The sequence below is a fragment of the Macrotis lagotis genome, chromosome 8 (genome assembly GCF_037893015.1).
Source record: "Macrotis lagotis isolate mMagLag1 chromosome 8, bilby.v1.9.chrom.fasta, whole genome shotgun sequence".
Lineage (NCBI taxonomy): Eukaryota > Metazoa > Chordata > Mammalia > Peramelemorphia > Peramelidae > Macrotis > Macrotis lagotis.
In genome coordinates, this window is record NC_133665.1 from 113318142 (window position 1) to 113338529 (window position 20388).

The following is a 20388-nucleotide window of genomic DNA, read 5'->3' on the forward strand; positions in this document are numbered from 1 at the left end:
TTAGATTATGAACTCTGTGACTTGCTACTAGGGAAAAATTCTGGAAATTAATGTTCACCTCTAGAGTTTTTTTTTTTTCCTTGCTTTATTGCCATTTTCATTTCCTTTCCTATAGATTGATTTTTAAGCTTTTCACAGTTTCTTGTCTTTATAGAAAGGTTTGGGCTGATAAATGGAAGGCATTCTGTTTTAAATAGGTCGTTTACAGGCACTTCAACTTTAGGATGTGACTCACAGAGACATATGTAAATTTTAATGAAAGGGAAAAGGGAAATCCTAATGAAATGCTTAAACTATGAAGCTAGTTTTCTCTCTTTCGATTTCTGTGCACATGGCCTATTGCTCTTTATAATCAGAGATTGCTTTGATAAATAGAGCACAGAGAGTAGCAGCAGAGAAGTAGAAGAAAGCCAGAGGGATCTAATTATTCTATCTCCAGTCCCAGAAGCCAGAGACTATTAGATGATTGTAATAAATCTACTCTGAAAATGAAGGTACTTCAGATACTAAAGGTCTCAGATATTCCTTCCCATGTGAAGGTGCTAATAACAATAAATGTACTACCTACCTCATGAAATTATGAGGAAAGTGGACCCTAATGTTCATAGAAATAGAAGCCATTATTTGAGAGTAGTACAAGAACTATAATTTTTCAAAACTCCAAATTCAAGCATATAGTAGCAACAAAGTGAGACTAGTGCCGGAACTCAGAGCCTAAGATTCTATGATCATTAACTTCTCTCCTTCTATTAATCTCTCCCATTGAGTCCTTATGTAGTACCTCGAGGAATTCTTTAATTCACAGGGTAGGCTTGCTCTTTGTGTTTAAATCAGCGATGTGCTGAAACAGTTAACACTGGCTTGGGAAAGTTAATTATGAGCTATTTAATGCATATTTACACCTTGGTAATAGAAAATGCTTACAAGTGAGGGCTTGATTTATTGTTTTATTGATTATCAAGATTTAAGTTATGGGGAAAATGTTAATAAATATAGATTACTAAACTTAGTAGTATGTCTTTCAGAGAGTCAATTGTTAAACATTTACTAGCACAAAACTGGTTTTTATACCTCCTAAAACCATTGATCAAAACTCCCTTTGATATACTTGCCTTTAGTGGTCAATCCAAGTAATCCATATTAAACCATTTAATTAAAGACCATAATAAGACAAGCAACAATAACCTATTTCACCACTAAAACAGGACTGCATTCTCCCATACCTATACACTCAAGAGTAAGTGTACCCAGGGATCATTTAGAGGACATGTGTGAACAAAGAGCACATAATTCTAATAATTTAGCTGATGTCTTCTAGTGATGCCATCCTGCGTTCCCACTAAGCCTGCTGGTCCACTACTGTCCTCTGAATACTATTCTCCTGAATGTTTTTTGGCCAGTCCCAGCCTCTCTGGAAGTTGGGGTGTGTAGTTCCTTCTGTACACTGCTCTCGGGAACACCCCTTTACTGCTTTGCTTCCCATATAGATGCCACTTGACTGAATGCTGCTCACTTGGAAGCTTCTAGCTTCTGGAGCAACTGAAGTTTTTTGATATGTCTAGCTTAAAAGGAGTAGATGCTACTGTGACTTTTTAGCTTAAAGCTCATAGGCTTTTTTATTCATTTAAAAAATTAAATGGCATAAACCCTTGTCTGGGTCTGAGGAAAGTCTTCTCTCATGTTCTACTGTCTTGTTTCTTGAGTTACGGCTGCTAAATCTCACATCTCAGCAGAAGATTCTTAGCCAAAGGAACTATGTCCATAAGAACAAATAGCATGTACATCCCAGTAAGCTTGTACCCATCATCCAATATTTTCTTTGGACTCAATTTCCTGGTCTCTGAACTTAAGGTCTCCATGAGCAATAAGATGTTCTTGTTCATAGTAAGTATTCCATATACCTTCCAATCTCAGTCTTTCAAGGTTAGGCTATTAATCAGGGTAATGGTTAATTACCTAATTCTTATCAAACAACTTCTGAGGATTAGTTGGGTTTTTTTTAGGTTTTTGAAAGGCAATGGGGTTAAGTGGCTTGCCCAAGGCATACAGCTAGGTAATTATTAAGTGTCTGAAGCTGAATTTGAACTCAGCTACTCCTGACTCCAGGGCCAGTGCTCTATTCACCGGGCCACCTAGCCACCCTCCTGAGGATAAGTTTTCAAATTCAGTCTCTTTTGTTCTACCATATCGTTTAAGTGGGTAAGGCAAGTCAGATAGAATGCCAAGTCCAGGGGGCAAGGTTATTATTGTTTCTTACTCTGGCTTAGCCCCATTTGTGGCCTTTATGAAAGTAAAAATTGTCAGAAAAGATATGAAATGCTTTGAGATCTATGTTCATGCTTAAATACATAATCAGATGTAGAAGTGACAACTGAGTTATCTCACCTTTTTCTTCCTTCTTAACATACCAGGGCCTGCCCTGGTTGTCCCTTAAGATTTATGTTTTCAACTCAGCTCCAGATTTTCTGTTTGTCTACATACTAGAATCTAAGGGTAAATTAAATATATATATATATATATATATATATATATATATATATATATATATATCTGTATTTCATTGTTCTTTTGTAACCAGGTTGATATTTAGGTTACAGTAGTTTTGCAAATAGTCAGTTTTGCCCAGATTTATGCAGTATAGCTATTTCATGTTTAGTTTAAAGAAAAACCAAACAAACAAACATGGGAGAAAAAAAAGAATCTTCTGTCATGTGAAAAGTAAAGCTTCAAAACAAAAAAAAGGAATAAAAAGTGAAACTACAAATAGGAGAGATCTTTTCCTGTAGAATGCAGCTGAAGTTAAGATAATTCCTTATCTTTGTTGTTTCAGATTATAAACATTTTCCAATATGGTAGAACCAGGCATAGTGGAAAAAACAAATAATAAACAAGTATTTATTAGATGTGGACTATATGTTACATGTAAGGGAAAGAAATGCTAGCAAAAAGAAAAGCAGTAGGGGCAACAGGGTGGCACAATGGATAGAACACAAGCCCTGGAGTCAGGAGAATCCAAGTTCAAATATGGCCTCCTACATGTAATAATTACCTAGCTGTGTGACCTTGGGCAAGCCACTTTACCCTGTTGCCTTGCAAAAAAAGACAAAAATACAAAAAGTAACAAAAAATGCAGTCCATGCTCTTAGATAGCTTACATTCTAATGGGGGAAACTATATTAAAGGTGGGAAGTGGGAGTAGGTATAGACATGGAGGCAAAGGATGACTAGAAATGGCCCTGGATGCAACGGAAGACCTTGATCTTTTTAACTTAAGGTTTTTAACTGCTCTCAGTTTGGCTGAGACAAATACCTGATCAGTAATTAAGGCTAGGTAAAACAGAAATGCAGCAAAGAAAAGCCTCTTTAACTTAGCCAAAAAAAATCACTCAATTTGGAAGGGGAAGACCTTCAGAGTATCTGACCCTTAATAGAAACAATTGCTATTTACATTCACTCTGAACCAGTCAGGACCCAAACATTGACCAAGTGATGTTTGGCCTGGGACCCGTTGCTGGCCAATTAATGAGAGAGCCAGAGTAATGTGAATGTAAGGCATGATCCTTAAGAAATTTATTCAGTAAATAACAAGGTATCTTATGAAATTTTAGTGATCAAAATTTACATTCCTTTGAGCAAAGCACTGGCAGGTAGGGGTGTGATACTATTTGTGGACAGAAAGATGGGAAAGGAAAGAAGGAAGGTAGCTATGTGATTCTCTGCAAATCACTTAACCTTTATTTGCCTAAGATGATATAGCACCTACCTCCTAGGGTTGCTGTGAGATAAATGAAACAATAATTGTATAGTGTTTAGCACATGGCTGACATAGAATAAATGCTACATAAATGTAGTCATTGCTATTATTTTTATTATGATGCTTAGCACAGAATCTGACACATGTGAGAAAGTCTGTGTAAAAAAGGGGAAGGGAATAAAAAGGGAGGAGATGGAGAGGGGACAACATAGAAAGAGAGAGCAAGAGAGATAAAGATGCAAGAAAAATGGGAGAATACTGGGAGAATACAGTTTTGTGACCCTGGGCCTAGTCACTGCAACTCTACCAATTTCAGTTTTTTTCCTTTGTAAAATGGATGTGAAAGCAACACCTACCTCACAAGATTTTTTGAGAAGTTCCATAATATCTGTGAAATGCTTTGCAAACCTTCATGTATTCCATCAGTGCTAGCTATTACTCGAATTCCTCTAGATCTTTTACTCTTCTCGGTACAGCAGTACAATGCTCTGCCTATCTGTCTCTTAGAATACACACTCACTTTCTAACTGGCTTGGCAACCCATTCACATTCATGACTTCCTTTAAAATATTTCCTTTTTACAGTTCATAAGGAAATGGAAATGGAATACAAGAAATTGATCTACTAATAAGACATCTTTGTCAACCAAAGTCCAGAGAGATGTCCATTCACCTTTGTCATGGCAGATGAGTGGCAAAACCCATAATTAAGATGAATGATCTCTAGATTACATGATCCATAACATTCCTTCTGACTCTAAATCTCAATAATCTATAAAAGTCAGTCATATTTTATGATCCATGAAAGAATTTATCAATTTGATACTTAAATATTTATGTGCACATTTTTCTGAGTTTTTTTAATTTTTGCATTTTTTCTTTATTTACACATTACTAAAAATAGTCTTCTTATAAGAGTAAGAATAATCCCTCCTCCCCACCCCACCCCCCCCCACAAAAATAGAAAAACCTTATGGAAAACAAAGTGGAAAAAAAGAAAAAAGTATTGTACTTCAGTCTGTGTTCAGATACCATCAGCTCTGTCTCTGGAGCGGATTGCATTAGTCCATCAGAGAAGTTGCTTCCATATTTCTTCCCATAATTGCTATTACTGATTGTATTTCCCTTTATCTATTCCTCCCCATTCCCATTTATTCTATTTTCTCTCTCCTTTCATTCCATCCCACCTCAAAAGTGTACTATGGAGCAGCCAAGTGGCATAGGCCACTCCTTTCCCTTTTTTCTAGTACATTCCTTTTCCACCCATTGACTCCATCTTTACAAATATGCTTTCATATTCATCTCTCTCCTATATCTTGCCTAAATATGCCCCTCCTAACTGCTCTATTAATTGAGATAGTTTATATGAGTATTATCACTGTCATCTCATACAGGAATACACATAATTCATTATCATTAAATCCCTCATAATTTACCCTTCCAATCCACCCTCTCTGTGTTTCATCTGAGTCCTGTACTTGGAGATTAAACTTTCTGTTAAGCTCCAGGAACATCTGAAATTCCCCTATTTCACTGAATGCCCATCTTTTCCCCAGCAAGAAAATGTTCAGTGTTGCTGGGTAGTTGATTCCCAATCGAAATCCAAGCTATTTTGTCTTCCAGAATGTTATATTCCAAGCCCTGTGACCCTTTAATGTAGACACTACTAAATCCTGTATAATCCTGACTGCAGTGCCACAATACTTGAATTGTTTCTGGATGTTTGTATTATTTTCTCTTTCTAGAGGAGATTGGTGGATTCTCTCAATTTCTATTTCACCCTCTGCTTCTAAGATACCAGGACAATTTTCCTGTAGAAATTCTTTAAAAATGTAGTCAAGGCTCTTTTCCTGATCATGACTTTTAGGTAGCCCAATAATTTTTAAATTGCTTCCTCTGGATCTGTTTTCCAGTTCAGCTGTATTTTTTTTAGGTTTTTGCAAGGCAAATGGGGTTAAGTGGCTTGCCCAAGGCCACACAGCTAGGTAATTATTAAGTGTCTGAGACCAGATTTGAACCCAGGTACTCCTGACTCCAGGGCTGGTGCTTAATCCACTGTGCCACCTAGCCACCCCCTCAGTTGTGTTTCCAATGAGATATTTCACATATTCTCCTAGTTGTCTATTCTTTTAGTATTGTTTTAATGTTTCTTTATTCTTCACAAAGTCATCAACTTTCTTTAGCTCCATTCTACATTTGAAGGAGTTGTTTTCCTCAAAGAGCTTTCTTATCTCCTTTTCCATCTGGCCAGTTCTGCTTTTTAAGGCATTCTTTTCCTTATTAGCTTTGTGGACTGCTTTTTCCATTTAGCTTAAACTGGTTTTTAACACGTTGTTTTCTTTGGCAATTTTAGGCATTTCCTTGTCTATGCTTCTAACTTTTCCTGCATTTCTCTCCTTTCTTTTCCCAATGTTTCCTCTACCTCCCTTACTTGATTTTCAAAGTCCTTTTTGAGGTCTTCCATAGCCCAAGCCCAACTCCTATTTATCTAGGAAGCTTTGAATACAGAAGCTTGAACTTTGTCATCTTTTGAATATGTGTTTTGATCATCCATGAGACCAAAGTAATTATTTATGGTTAGATTCTTTTTTACTCTTTACTCATTTCCCTAGCCTGTGCTCTGGTTTTGATGTGCTTCCCAAGCTTTTGAGTATTATTGGAACAACCCCTGTAAGGACTTCAGTTCCTTCAGTGTCTTAGGAGAAGCTCTGACTGCTCTCGTGGTCTATAGATGACTACAAGCACTCCCCTCTGCCCTGGATCTGTGAGGAAGGTTTGGGGGGGGGGGGCTGAGGCAGATTGTGAGCAGGGTCTGAATCTGAAAGAATCCTGCCCCAGGGATAGTGGAGAGACCTCATCAGTCTCCCCCCACCCCCTTACCTTCTATGGGCTGAGTACTCTGGAAGTAGCTGCTGGGCAGCTCCCTGCAGGGTGGCTATGCAGGCTTTCTTTGTTTTCCTGGTCAGGGGGTGCAATGAGGATTGTGTCTATTCTGAAGACCATGCTGGTCTGGGCTCCGCACTCATTCTGGCAGTTTTTCCTGCTAATCTTCCAACTTGTGCTTGGTGATCCCTGGATTGTGGAGTCTGAATACCACTTCTGCCGTTGGGTATCCTATGAGTTGTTCCTGGAAGACTGGAGCTTGCTCACTTGCCACAGTGCAACTCTGGCTGCATTGCCTCAACTTCTGACTCTGGTAGAACACAGACTTTCCAGGGACCTTCAAGTTGTCTTGGGCTAGAGAATTGTTTCACTGAGTCTTTCTGTGGGTTCTGCCTCTCTAAAATTTAAAGTTATAATTTTAAGATTTTTGGAATATTTTGGAAGAGAGTTTCTGAGAAATCCTGCCCTCAGGTCACCATCTTGGCTCTGCCTCTATGTGTACATTTTTTTCCTTTTTTTTGTTTTTGTTTTTGCAAGGCAATGAGGTTAAGTGATTTGCCCAAGGTCACACAGCTAGGTAATTATCAAGTATCTGAGGTCAGATTTGAACTCAGGTCCTCCTGACTCCAAGGCTGGTGCTCTATCCACTGCACCACCTAGCTGCCCCTATGTGTACATTAAAAAAAAAGATACCCATGTTAATTTTCAAGTTGATTGCCAGTCTCCTCTTTATTACAGGTTTGTTTTCATATGAAAAGGAAAACAAAGCAATTGGTTAGGGCTCTTTTCTTCCTCTTATGGTGCCATCACATAAGAAATTATCTTCACAAACTGTATAACTGATCCTCAACAAAGAAACTTCAGCATATATCGGTTCCTGCATATATGTTTGAGCTGGGGAATATTGGCTGCTGAACCCTGTATTCAGAGCCAAAGGACATTGGTTTGAATCTCCCATCTGATAGTCAGTAGCAGGGTCACATTAGGCAAAGCCTTAGTTTCTTCATCTATCAAATGGAGATAATGATGATACCTGCATGACATCATTCTTAGGATTAGTCTGAAGTCAAATGAAAGATTAACTGAAGTGAGTATTTAAATATAAGTACAATATGTGAGGAAATAATAGAGAGCAGAATATTTTTTAAATATTTTTTAAGTGAGCAGAATATGTTGATGATTTTGGGGGTCAGCTTCTTTGCATCTTTAGAGTCTTTGAACCCCCAGTTTTACTAAGACTGGACAATATAGTGGTAACTATTCCTGTTTGATGATGAGAAAATGAATACATGTTCTATCAAATGATATCTGTTTTACTGTTCTATCAAATGATATCTGTTTTACAGATTATCTTTTTTTAAAAATTAAGGTTCTTAGCTGGTCTTTTTTTCCCCATTGATATCGCAGAGGAGAGCATTAAGGACAGCCTCTGAAAAACTCAGGAATCGATCCTCTTTTTCTACAAATATTGTATACACTACTCCAGGAACTCGAGTAAACAGATATATCAGCCGTTTGATAGAAGCCCGGCAAACAGAGTCTGAAATGGCAGATTTGAATTTCTTTACCCTAAAGTACAAACATAAGGAACGGGAAGAAAAAGTAAGTGTCTCTGTTTTAAAATTTTGAATTCACACAAAAGTTATTTAATGTTTAAGCTTTAAATTCTCCGATGTAAACATATGTGGTTTTTTTTGGCTAATATATAGTAAATAAAAAAGGCAGGTGTGGGTAAAGGAAAGATATTTTCCTTTTCACATTTTCAAAACTCCTGAGACAATGTTACATTTTCATAAACTCCTTTTATAATTATTATTGAGGCTGTATTTCTCACTGCATATCTTTTAGTTGAACGTCTACAAGCATCACTTCAGCATTTAATTTCCAACATTTCTTCTTCCACAGTATCACCAGCTTCAAGATGAGTATTTCACCAGTGCCGTGGTTCTTTCACTGGTTCTAGCTGCCTTATTTGGCCTTGTCTACCTTCTAATAATCCCACAGTGAGTAGCTTTTCCCACTTTAACATAGTTTTAAAAATCTTGTTAAGTATTCTGCTCCCTTAAACTACTCCTCCCAATGAAAGATTAATTACATTGACTGTGACTTTCTCAAGTGAACCTTGTGAGCCAAAGCAATAAATCAACATTTAGCAAAGCAATTAAGTCAAAAGCATTCATTAACACTTTTCTTTCAAATTGGATCCATATGTGACTTTAAAACTTTAACTGTAAACATTTTTTGTTAAAATATTTTTTAAGTTCCCTGCTAAATGTATGTTTCACACAGTGAGAAATGTAAAGAGAAACTTAAATTAACACTGCATTGTTTGCAGAATCAAATGGAAAATGCTTTTTGGCATTCAAAGTCTTACATAACTTACCTTTCATAACATACCCTTCCAGTCTTCTTACATCCTCCTCTCCAACTCATAGTCTTCAGTTAAGCAACCCTGACCTCCTGGAATAATTCTATCTCTGAGCATTTTCCTGGCTATTGTCTATGTGTGGAATGTTCTCCCTCTTCTTTTCTGACCACTGACCCCACTAGTTTCTACCTACTGTTCTCCCTGATTTGCTATTAAGTCTGAACTAAAATTCCATTTTTTCCTAGAAAGTCTTCCCTAACCCTTCTTAATTCTAATGTCTTTTTTCAATTAATTATTTCTTACTTAGCCTATATATAACTGGCTATATATATTTTTCTAACCTCCATTTAATTGTAAGCTCCTTAAGAACTGCCTCTTTTTGTTTTCCTATCATTTAGTGAAATACTTGGTTCATAGATGGTTCTTATTAAATAATGATTAACTGATCATGAGTAGAAAGTGTTTGGAAAGAAAACTTCCCTCTAAACTATGCTCCTGAATGGGAGACACTGGTTAGAGATCTAAATTGAGTGGCCTTGTGTTCAGTTTTCTATCATTTTCATCCACATCAGGGATTAGCAACCATTGTTGTAAAAAGATCTAGATGGAATGGGCTGATCCCACCACTAATTAGCTGGGGAGCCTCAGGCAAGACATTTTACTGTGTGAACCAGTTTTCTCCTCTCTAGGATACTATTACATTTACTAGAGGGCTATTTAGAGGGTTAAATAAAATGTTGGATATAAAGCATTTTATATAATATTAATAGCTAGCATTCATATAAGGGCAGCCAGGTGGCACAGTAGATAGAGTGCTGAGTCTGGAGTCAGGAACACCTGAGTTCAAGTCTGACCTCAGATACTTTCTAGCTGTGTGATCCTGGGCAAGAGAATCAACCGTTTTTTAACCTCACTTTCCTCATCTCTACAATGAGTTGGAAAAGGAAATGGTAAACTACTCTAGTAGATATATATATATATATATATATAACTACCAAGAGAACCTCCATGAGGTCATGAAGAGTTGGACATGACTGAGAACAACAAAAGCATTGTTTTATATAGTGTTTTATAGTATGCAGAGTGATTTACAAATATTATCTTATTTTATTCTCAGAACAATCATTGGAGGTAGATACTATCATTAACCTCATTTTACAAATAGCTATTGTCTGAGATGTTATTTGAATATAGATCTCCCTTTATCCACTGTGCCACCTAGCTGCCTAAAGAAGTTTTCTTTTTATCTATGCAATGTTATAAAGCCCAAATTACTATTGCTATTACTAGGGAGCAGTGTAATATAATGGTTTGAAAACTGTCTTTTGAGCCAAGAAGACCTAGGTTCAAATCTTGCTTATGAAGCACACTTTCTGTGTGATTCTTTGAAAGCCACTTCAACTTTGGGTTCCCTAGGCAATACAATAAGATTGTGATTTAAAAGAAATATTTGATCAATTATGGAGGAAGGGAGGGAATTTTTATACAGAGAGTTTTCTACTCCAATGATATCAGAGTTCTAGACTTAGAAAAATTATGATTGTATTCTACTGAGACAGATCACAGTCCTTCCATGCCTTAGAAGATTGTGTTCATAAATTATTGTGACTGAAAAATTTTACTACATGTTTCCAGCCTTCTGGTGATTAGCTTATCCATATTTTTCCTAAACTGGGTCTTGGATAACATTGTGTTATACATTGTATAAAGCATCAGAGTTGTTGTTTTGTCCTTCATTCTGGAAGAAGACCATGACATCAGGGAGGTGATGCCATGACCAGCACATGAATTGGATTTGAGTGAAGGGGTGTTGTGCAGAACCATCTGGGTCCCGGGGCCCAACATGAATCAGGACAACTGGAAATGGTCATATAGCTACAAAGTGTCGTGTCTGAGGCTGGATTCAAACTCCCATCCTCCTGACTCCATGGTCAGTGCTCTATCCACTGTACCACCTTGCTGCCCTAAAGCTTCAAGGATACAAGTTGGAAAAATGACAGACACACAATCTCTCATTCTGTTGTCATAGTCTTTGAGAATCCAAGATTATGTCATCAATTGAATTCAATAAGATTTAAGTACCCATTATGTGTTTTACACATATGTGTTTTACACATAATTAGAGATAAATATGATAAAATGAAAGTCTCTTTAATTTAGAGAAGAATGTAATACTTGAGTTAGATATTTTTGTTTTTGTTATTTTAAAAAGTGAGACCTTTTCTCTTGTTGAGGTTAGAAGCATAATGTTTACTCATAGGTCTAATCCTACTACTGATTGACAAAGGAACTTATCGATCTAGGTCATTTCATTCCTCCTTAAGCCACCTAAAGCACTTTCCCCAAGGTTAGTGCAAATACCTAAAACATCTCAGAACTCCAAAGCTCAGAGATCTATTGACCTTAATCTCCAAGGGACCTGGAATTAGAGAACTGTGTCCACATGCTCTACTTTGAGGTGAATCTTAAAGGGAGATAAGGAAAAAAAACATGGCAAGAACATGAATGGACAGAACAAGTATAGAAATGCTCATGACTGAATCAATCCCCTAATTCATTTCTCCTCCTAGGAGTATCATCGTCCTGGTTCTCCTGGTGTTCTGCATATGCTTCCTAGTGGCTTGTATTATGTATCTACATGTCACACGAGTTCAGGTAAACACATATTTTTTGAAACTGTGTTAATTGGTTTAGTGCTTTTTGAATTGCTGGCTGAGGAGATTTAGTAAACCCTTCCTAGATTATGCATGCAGTCAAATCCAAGAGGGAAGTTGAAGCAGTTATCTGTATATAACAGATCAAAAATATCTTCATCTCAGAAATGAGTGGAAAGGTAGATGTACATCAAAATATTCATAGCAGCTATGTTTGTGGTAACAAAGAACTAGAAACAAAGTGGATGTCCATTGGTTGGGCATTGATTTTACTCTTTACTCTTTAATAATACTCAGTTTACTAATAACTGAGATTAAATATATATGCTACTCAAATTGCATAAGGTAGGGTAGTTAAGAGGTGTAATGGACAGAGTGCCAGTCCTGAAGTCAACCTGCATGCATGATGCTTTGCAAGCTTGAATCTTTGTTAACATCTATTTTTAGAAAATATATATAGCTACTAGAAGAAAAATCTGGAGTATTCAGAAAGGAAAAAATAGCAATAAGATTCTGTTTAGATTTTGCTCACAAAATAAAATTTAGAATTAAGTCAATTGCTTAGATAGTTCAAATCAATGAATACTTTCACCCAAATTATCTGGGAATAGATGAAATATTTCAATTCCATGAAAAATGATGGATGTCATGAATTCAGAAAATCATGGAAAAAGAAATGAACTGATACAAAATAAAGTAAATGGAGCCAGGAAAACAACATTTATACAACAATTTAATTGAAAAAAATGACAAAAAAGATTCAGTTTGTCCTCAAATAAAAGATAAGAAAAGTCCCTTTCATCCCTTTTTGTGAACAAGTGGAGGACAGTGGTTTTAGAATATCATATTTTCTTTCATACTAAATTGATGGGGGTGGCTAGGTGGCACAGTGGATAGAGCACCGGCCCTGGAGTCAAGAGTACCTGAGTTCAAGTCCAGCCTCAGACACTCAATTACCTAGCTGTGTGGCCTTGGGCAAGCCACTTAACCCCATTTGCCTTGCCAAAAAAAAACCCAACTACAAACATACTAAATTGGTGTATGGTTCAATTTTGTTAAGACTGATTTTTCTTTTTGTTTATAAGGATTATTGTTGGGAAGGGAAGGGTAAGGGGGATGTTTAGAAATGAAGGTGATTTAAAAAAGATAGCAATATAGTTAGACAAAAATAAGAGGTTTGGACTACATGATTTCTAAAGTACCTTTAAGTTCTAAATCCTAAGATCCTCTTTTCCCCTAACAACTGTCTACACTGATCAAATTCACTATGGATCTGTCTTCTACTTTTCCTTTTTCCTTGATCTTTGTACTTGTGAGACTCAAATAGAGTTGAACATCTGAGTCCCATGAACCTCTCAAATATCTTCTTTGGCATACTATAAAAGAAACATCTTTATTCCACATGATTCAGATTCCTGTTATTTTCCTTATTATGAGTGAGTAAAATCAAACAAATACATATCTATCAAAATCTGGACTGAAATACCACACTTTTAAACACTCATTTTCATACATTATTTATGGAAATATGATTGCATCATAGTATCTCTGGAAAATGGCTCATGATCAAGAAGCTGTCTGTTGAGAAGGGATGGAGAAAAAAGGAGGTGATCAACTGTTTGACATTGCCTGTTAACATTCTCTGAAAATAGGCTCCATTCTGATTTAGGAAGTTTTCCTTGAAGTTAAACATGTAAAAATAATATTCCTTGCTGATTCTATAGGAGTTAGCTACTGCTTGTTTAGCAAAGTCCTTTAACTTGTAAGAGGTAGTGATAGATGTTTTTCCCAAAATAATTTTCTTTACCGGTACAGCCAGTCACCTTAATAAACAATCAACAGGCAAACACAAGCATAGTTGTCTAGTGTATGTCAACTCTGTGAGTACAAGTCAAACCTTAGGTGTCTAATCATCTTTGGCTGTGTCTATTCCCAGATAATTTGGGTGAAAATATTCATTGATTTGAACTATCTAAGTAATTGACTTAATTCTAAATTTTATTTTGTGAGCAAAAAGCTAAACAGAATCTTATTGCTTTTTTCCCCTTTCTAAATACTCCAGACTTTTCTTCTAGTAGCTATATATTGTTTTAAAAGTAGATGTTAACAAAGATTCAAGCTTTCAAAGTATCATGCAGGTTGACTTCAGGACTGGCACTCTATCCATTACACCTCTTAGCTTCCCTACTTATGCAATTTAATCTCAGTTAGTAAACTCAGCTATTCAGAAATATTAAAGATAATATATTTCACATGATCTTTAAAGATAGACAATTCTAGGTTACTTAACAGCAACTGGACAGGGAAGAAAACACAAGATCTGATATCATTAGATGTGAGTTGTAGAGTTGGAAGGACTCTCAGAAGCTAACTAGTCCAACCTCCTCATTTTATAGAAGAGAAATCCAAGGTCCACAGAGATTAAGTGAGTTGTTCAGTTTACTCTCGATTATGCATCAGAGACAGGAATTATGAACCCATGTTCAGTTCTCTTTCTTTTCACTATATTTTCACCTTATTACTGTGCCTCAGAAGATCTGGGTTTGAATTCTGTTTCTGCCATGTCTTAATCATGTGAACCTGGACACATTACTTTCCTAATCTTTAAAATAAAGAGATGAATTATCACTAAATTCTCTTCCAACTCAAAATCCTGTGATTCTGTAAGGAAAAGCAATTCAAATCCATTTTAAAAATCTCTGACTACCATTAATTAATTTAACCAACATGTATTTTATTCCTTCAATTTATCAAACTCTATGTTAGATTCAAAAGATGAATAAAAATGTGGCATGTATATTGTAGTAAGAATGATCAGTTTTATGAAAATAGCTTTTATACAATCATTGACTGTATCAAGATTAGTGTAGCTGGGGGTACCAGTTCACATGGTCTATTCCTTGCACATCTATCTATATAAGGAAAAACATATGAATCCAACTGCAAAGGATACAAAGTTCTGTGGAATATGAGAGAACAGCATTATTGGACTTGATTTCACTACTTTCATTATTTTAGCAAGGGCAATGTCAAACAACTGATTATCTCCCTTTTTCTCTATCTTTTCTCTACACACAGCTTATACATATATATATATATATATATATATATATATACATACATACATATATATATATATATATTACATATCATTTGCAATTTTCCTGAGAGCTATATGTTCTTTCCTAGGAAACTATGGTACAATCATAGCTTCATAATTAAGCAGAATATATTCTCATTCATTTGGGTGTTCTATTTATCAGTAATAGTAGTTGCAATTGTAGCAATAGACACAGCAGCAGTCATGGCATCAGAAGGGGCAGATGGTTTTTATGTAGCTTTTTAAACTTTTCTAAATGCTATCCATTGCATTATTCATTTTATCAACAAAACATCCCTCTGAGGTATTTGCAAAATAGTATTACTATTTTTGAGAAAAGGTTAATGAACTCCAAGGAAATTAAATTAGGTTATATCACATGATTAATATTTAAGACAGGATTCAAATTCAGGGCTTCCTGGCTCCAGGTTCATTACAATATCTGCCCAGACCACATTACATTATCACTGAAAAATCACACCCAGTCATTCACTTCTCATCCTGTATGATCCTTGTCCCTATGTTCCATAAATTATGCATATAGAAGTGACCCCATTTACCTACCTAGAACTGTAAGCTTTATGTAGATATCAGTGCAATATTTTGAGATTTCCATCAGTTATCTCTCAGTCTCCCTGCCTGACTGATTATGCAGGGTAATAAGTAATAATAATTATAAAAAAATAGTCTATATATACATTAGAAACTATAAAAAATGCTGAGGCAGATTTGGAACAAATTTAATGGAAATTCATGCAAATATTAATTATACCCCCAGCTCTAAGATTAATATAATCTCATTAAAAGAAAGAAGAGGATTGATAGGCATTCTTAGATTCTCACTTGATAAATTAGACATTCCCATACAGAAATACTTTTGGAAGAAGCAATTGTAAACCCCAACAATAGTTGTACACCACTAAGTTTGTGGAAGGCAACCCAAAACAGTTTGTCTTGGGAGAGAACCACTGAGATAACAAGGCCCTAAAAGTGGCATCAAGAGGTCAAATTTTCATGAAAATTTTGAATCACATGATGGATGGCACATTTAAAATATAAAAGACTGTAAAGTCCTTTAAACTCAGGAAAAGTAGTCTTTGTTATTCTTTTTGTTTAATAGATATGAAATTTCATCAATGTGACAACTCCTTCTGACAGTGTCCATTTCTTTTTGCCTGAGCAATTTTTAATTAAATATTTTATTCATTTGTTTTTCTAAATATATACACTTTGATAATTTTTACTATTCTTTTTCTGCCAGGTTTTGAGTTTTACATTTCTCTCCCTCCCTCCTCCCCCGACCTAAAGCAATATGATATAGGCTCTACAATTATAATCATGCTAAACAGAGATCCATATTGATCATGTTGTTAGAGAAGAATCAGATCCAAAAGGAAGAAAGAAAACATTAGAGAGACAAAAATGACAATACATAAGACAACTTTTAAAAATTGAAGATAAATTGGTCTTCATTTAACCTCCAAAGTTCCTTCCCCCCAATATGGATGTTAGTTTCCATCATAAATCTTTTAAAATTGTCTTTGATTATTGTACTGCTGAAATGAACAAGTCCATCGGGTTGATCATCACCCCATGTTGTTGTTAGTATATATAATGTTATTCAGATTCTGCTCATTTCACTCCACATCAATTCATGCAAGTCTTTCTAGGCTTTTCCTGAGCAATTTTTAAACATGTTGTTCCATAATTCACGGAGGAGCCACCTGATATTCTGGAGCTCTTCCTCTATATTTTTATAGATACATACAAACATTTACACTTCTACTCAGAAATGAAAGCCCAACCTGACTGGGTCTTCCAATTTCATATTCTAAGTGTGACACTAGAACTCTACAGAATAGGGGATACCTGGGTATTCACTTTTCAATGATAAAAAGGAGTCATTTCAAGCATGCAGTTTACATCTCTTTGTTCAGAAATATGTGTTCAGCAATTTCCAAATGAAATTTATCCAGGATCAAGTTACAAAATCATCAAGTTTCAGAGATGGAAAGTCCTTGGAGACAACCTTAGTATAGTCTCATCATTTTGCAGGTTAGGAAAATAAGAATCAGGAAAGCTAAATAACTTGCTCAGGAAGCCACAGGTAGAATGAGCAGGGCCAAGCCTAGAACTTGCTTATTCTTGCTTGGTTATTTTGTGTAATTCCATATTGAGTCAGGCTCTTGTCAAAAAGATCATTTTGAATGAATTATTCTTAGTGAATTCAAGTAGATTCAGTGATCAACTCATTCTTTATTATAAAGACTCATTTATTAATTTGCTGTAGATTTTTTTCAGGGATGTTCACCTTTCTAGTCTATAGACAACATTTCCCTTACCTCCCCCCATTTCTTCCACTTTAATTGCTTTACAAGTTAAACATCTACATTGAACATAGATTTATAGCTTAATGGGATGCCAGAAGTCCTCTAATACCTTAAGTTAAGGAAACAGAGAGCCCAGAGAGCATAAACCATTTCCCCAAATTCACATAGGCAGAATATAGGATTTGAACCCTTCAAATTTAACATATTTTCCACTATATCATATTACCTCTGTCTTCTTTCCTAAGATTTCTGTAATGAATGAAGAAACAAACAAATGAAAGAAAACAAAAAAGTCATTGAGTAGTTATTACATGCCAGTAACCATACTAACCAATGGAATTATAAAAAGAGAAACATGGCAACTTCATTGAAGGAGTATTGTGTCAAAATAAATATTTACTAAAAATTCATTATGTGTAAAGCACTAAATAGTATTGACTATTTCTGAGATCACATCTTCAAGTTGTTTCAGCACCTTGGGATATTTGCAACTTATAAACTCCTCCTCTCATCAATTCTTCTCTTACACATATGGGTTCAACTCTCTGGCCTCCTAACCTGACAATCATGACCAGAATATCGACACCTAGACTTTTTTTCCTAATCAAAACGGGCCAATGAAAATCAGATAATACTTTAAATATTATCTCATTTACTGCTTATATTAATCTGTTTCATCTGAATTTCACAAATTAATCATGAAAGAAAAAAAGAGATATATTCTCAGGTATACATTTCACTGAAACTGGAATTATCCTTAAAGTATGCAGAGTGAAAATACGATTCCCTTGTCAAAGAGTCATTCTTTATTGCTCCACAATATGCCCTCTCTCTGCTATGCTACTTCTAGTGCATTGTACACCTCTATCAAAGGCAGGTGTTTTGTTCTAAGCTTTAAACTATTTCCCCCATTTTATTTTATCATGTTTGTCACACTGTTGACATTCTCCATTTCCTCTCAATTTCCAGCTCTGGGATGCTGACATGCCATTATTTCAGAAACTTTAAAGAATAGTGGTGGTGTCATTTTTGTCTTTGTGGAGAACATGCTTAGAAGCTGTTCCCAGCAACCTACTGTGTCGATGTTTAGGTAATTGGAGATCATGTTCCTGGGGGATTTGCCTTTTGTATATACCAGAGAAAGATGCCCCTTTTCTCCACAGCAGCACATTCTTGTTTCTTTTATAATAATGTCTTAGTATTGTATACATTATTCAAAGAGATCCAAATAGACAGTCAATCATTAAAAATAACAACTTTGTATTAGATTTCACGGGATTGTAGAAATAGTGATCTATATAATCAAAGCCTCTGGGTTCAGATTTCCATTCTGCTGTAAACTGTGAATCTGGGCAAGAAGTCACTTATCAGGGCGGCTAGGTGGCACAGTGGATAGAGCACCGGAGTACTTGAGTTCAAATCTGGCCTCAGACACTTTACTAATTACCTAGTTGTGTGGTCTTGGGCAAACCACTTAACCCTATTGCCTTGCAAAAACTAAAAAAAAAAAAAAATTCACTTATCTTCCCGGGCCTCAGTTATTTTAGCCATAAAAAGAAAAAGTTGAACCAGACTGTCTCTAAGGGTATTTCCTTTTTTAAAAAATCCTACTGATTGTATTAATATTAATAATAATAACAATAATGATAAAGTAGCATTTATAAAGTACTTTTCATATATTATTTCATTTCAATATCATCATCATCATCATCATCATTATTATTATTATTATCCCATTTCACATATAGGGAATCACCCTGGGTCACACAGCTAGTAAATACATGTTGCAGAATTTGGACTCAGGTCCACAGCTGGATAGCTCTATTTTCATGTTGTTTCTTAGAAAAGGATTGCTATAAATAGCACATATTTGTTGAAAATGTAGTGTTTAAGAAGAAAAAAATCTCAATTACTTTGTGCCCAGTATATTATAGGGGAATATACCTATCAATGAATCATGACTCATTTATCAATCATTTACTAGATTCTGGCCTTCACAAAAGAAGAAATGCAAAATATTCTGCCATATCTCTTGACAGGGATTTTGTCTATACCATATTTATCCAATTTTGTATTGAAAGACATTGTGAGGGAGAAGACATCAACAATTACTCCTGACTTTGTGTTTCTCTTCAGTTCAGTCATTTTTTTCAATCATGTCTGACCCTTTTTGACTATGTTTTGGAATTTCTTAGCAAAAATATTGGAGTAATATGCTATATTATTTTATAGATGAAGAAAATAGGCAAATAGGTTAAGTGACTTTCCCAGGGCACATAACTAACAATTGTCTAAGATCAGATTTGAATTCACAAAGATGAGTCTTCTTGACTCATCACCCATCCCAACATCATCCACTGCACCACCTAGATACTTCTCTGTTGTTTCGTTGTTTCAGTTGAACTCTTTGTAATTCCATTTGGAATTTTCTTTGTAAAGACACTGGAATAGTTTGCAGTTTCCTTTTCCAGCTCATTTTTATCTGAATCATGGCCCCCCAATCATGCTAGTTTCTAAGGTCTCCAACATTTTCCTCCCCTATTCTACAACTATCTCCTTATTTCTGAAACAGTGTTAGAATTTCTCAAAAGGAATTTTATGAGGTAATTAAGAGGTTTAAAATGACAAAACAGAATATGAAGATTATATTCTTCAATGAAAACACTTAGACTTAAATGATCTACTTCCATATATACCCATTTTCCCTCAGAGTGAAAAAGAACTTTGTAAAAGTTCTAACTGGATTGTGTTAAAAAGCCTGCCTTCATTTCTCCCAAGCTCCAGGCCAACATTTATATCTATTTGTCTTCTTCCTCTGAAGATAGCATTATATATCAAACTCAGCACATCCAAGAGTGAATTCAGCTTTTCCCACAAACCAGGCATTTCTCCTGAATAATCTATTCCGGTTAGGCTTACCAACTTTACTTGAGTCATCTAAACTCTGAACATCAGCAATTGTTTTTAACTCTTCCATAGTCTTTGCTTCAGTTCTATTTGATTACCAAGTTCAATAGATTGTTCCACCTCAGTATTTTTTATGCTTATAGTCAGCATTTTATTCCTCCTTATTTCAGATCTCCATCATATCTCTCTTAAACTGTGATAATAGTCTTTTTATTTTTTTTCATGGTGAGATAATTTGAACTCAAGTCCTTCTGACTCCAGAGCCAGCTTTCTTACACACTGTGCCACCTAGCTGATTCCTGTTAATAGCATTCTAACCAATGTTCCTAACTCTAGTTTCTCCTAGCAGTCTATATACTACATACAGATGTCATATTAATCTTCCTAAAGCAT

The 20388-nt window shown here is 35.5% G+C and overlaps 1 protein-coding gene across 2 annotated transcripts in view; it reads left to right on the forward strand.

Moving 5' to 3' along the window:
• The window catches only part of ADCY1 (adenylate cyclase 1), a 370465-nt gene that overhangs the window by 280696 nt on the left and 69381 nt on the right, over nucleotides 1–20388 (forward strand). For both annotated transcript variants that reach the window (XR_012470935.1, XM_074198240.1), the window contains exons 9-11: nucleotides 8044–8238; nucleotides 8542–8639; nucleotides 11575–11659. Coding sequence is in view for 1 of the 2 variants with exons in the window: in XM_074198240.1 (XP_074054341.1) it covers nucleotides 8044–8238; nucleotides 8542–8639; nucleotides 11575–11659 (378 nt within the window). In the remaining variant the exon portion in view is untranslated. The remainder of the gene's footprint in view (nucleotides 1–8043; nucleotides 8239–8541; nucleotides 8640–11574; nucleotides 11660–20388) is intronic.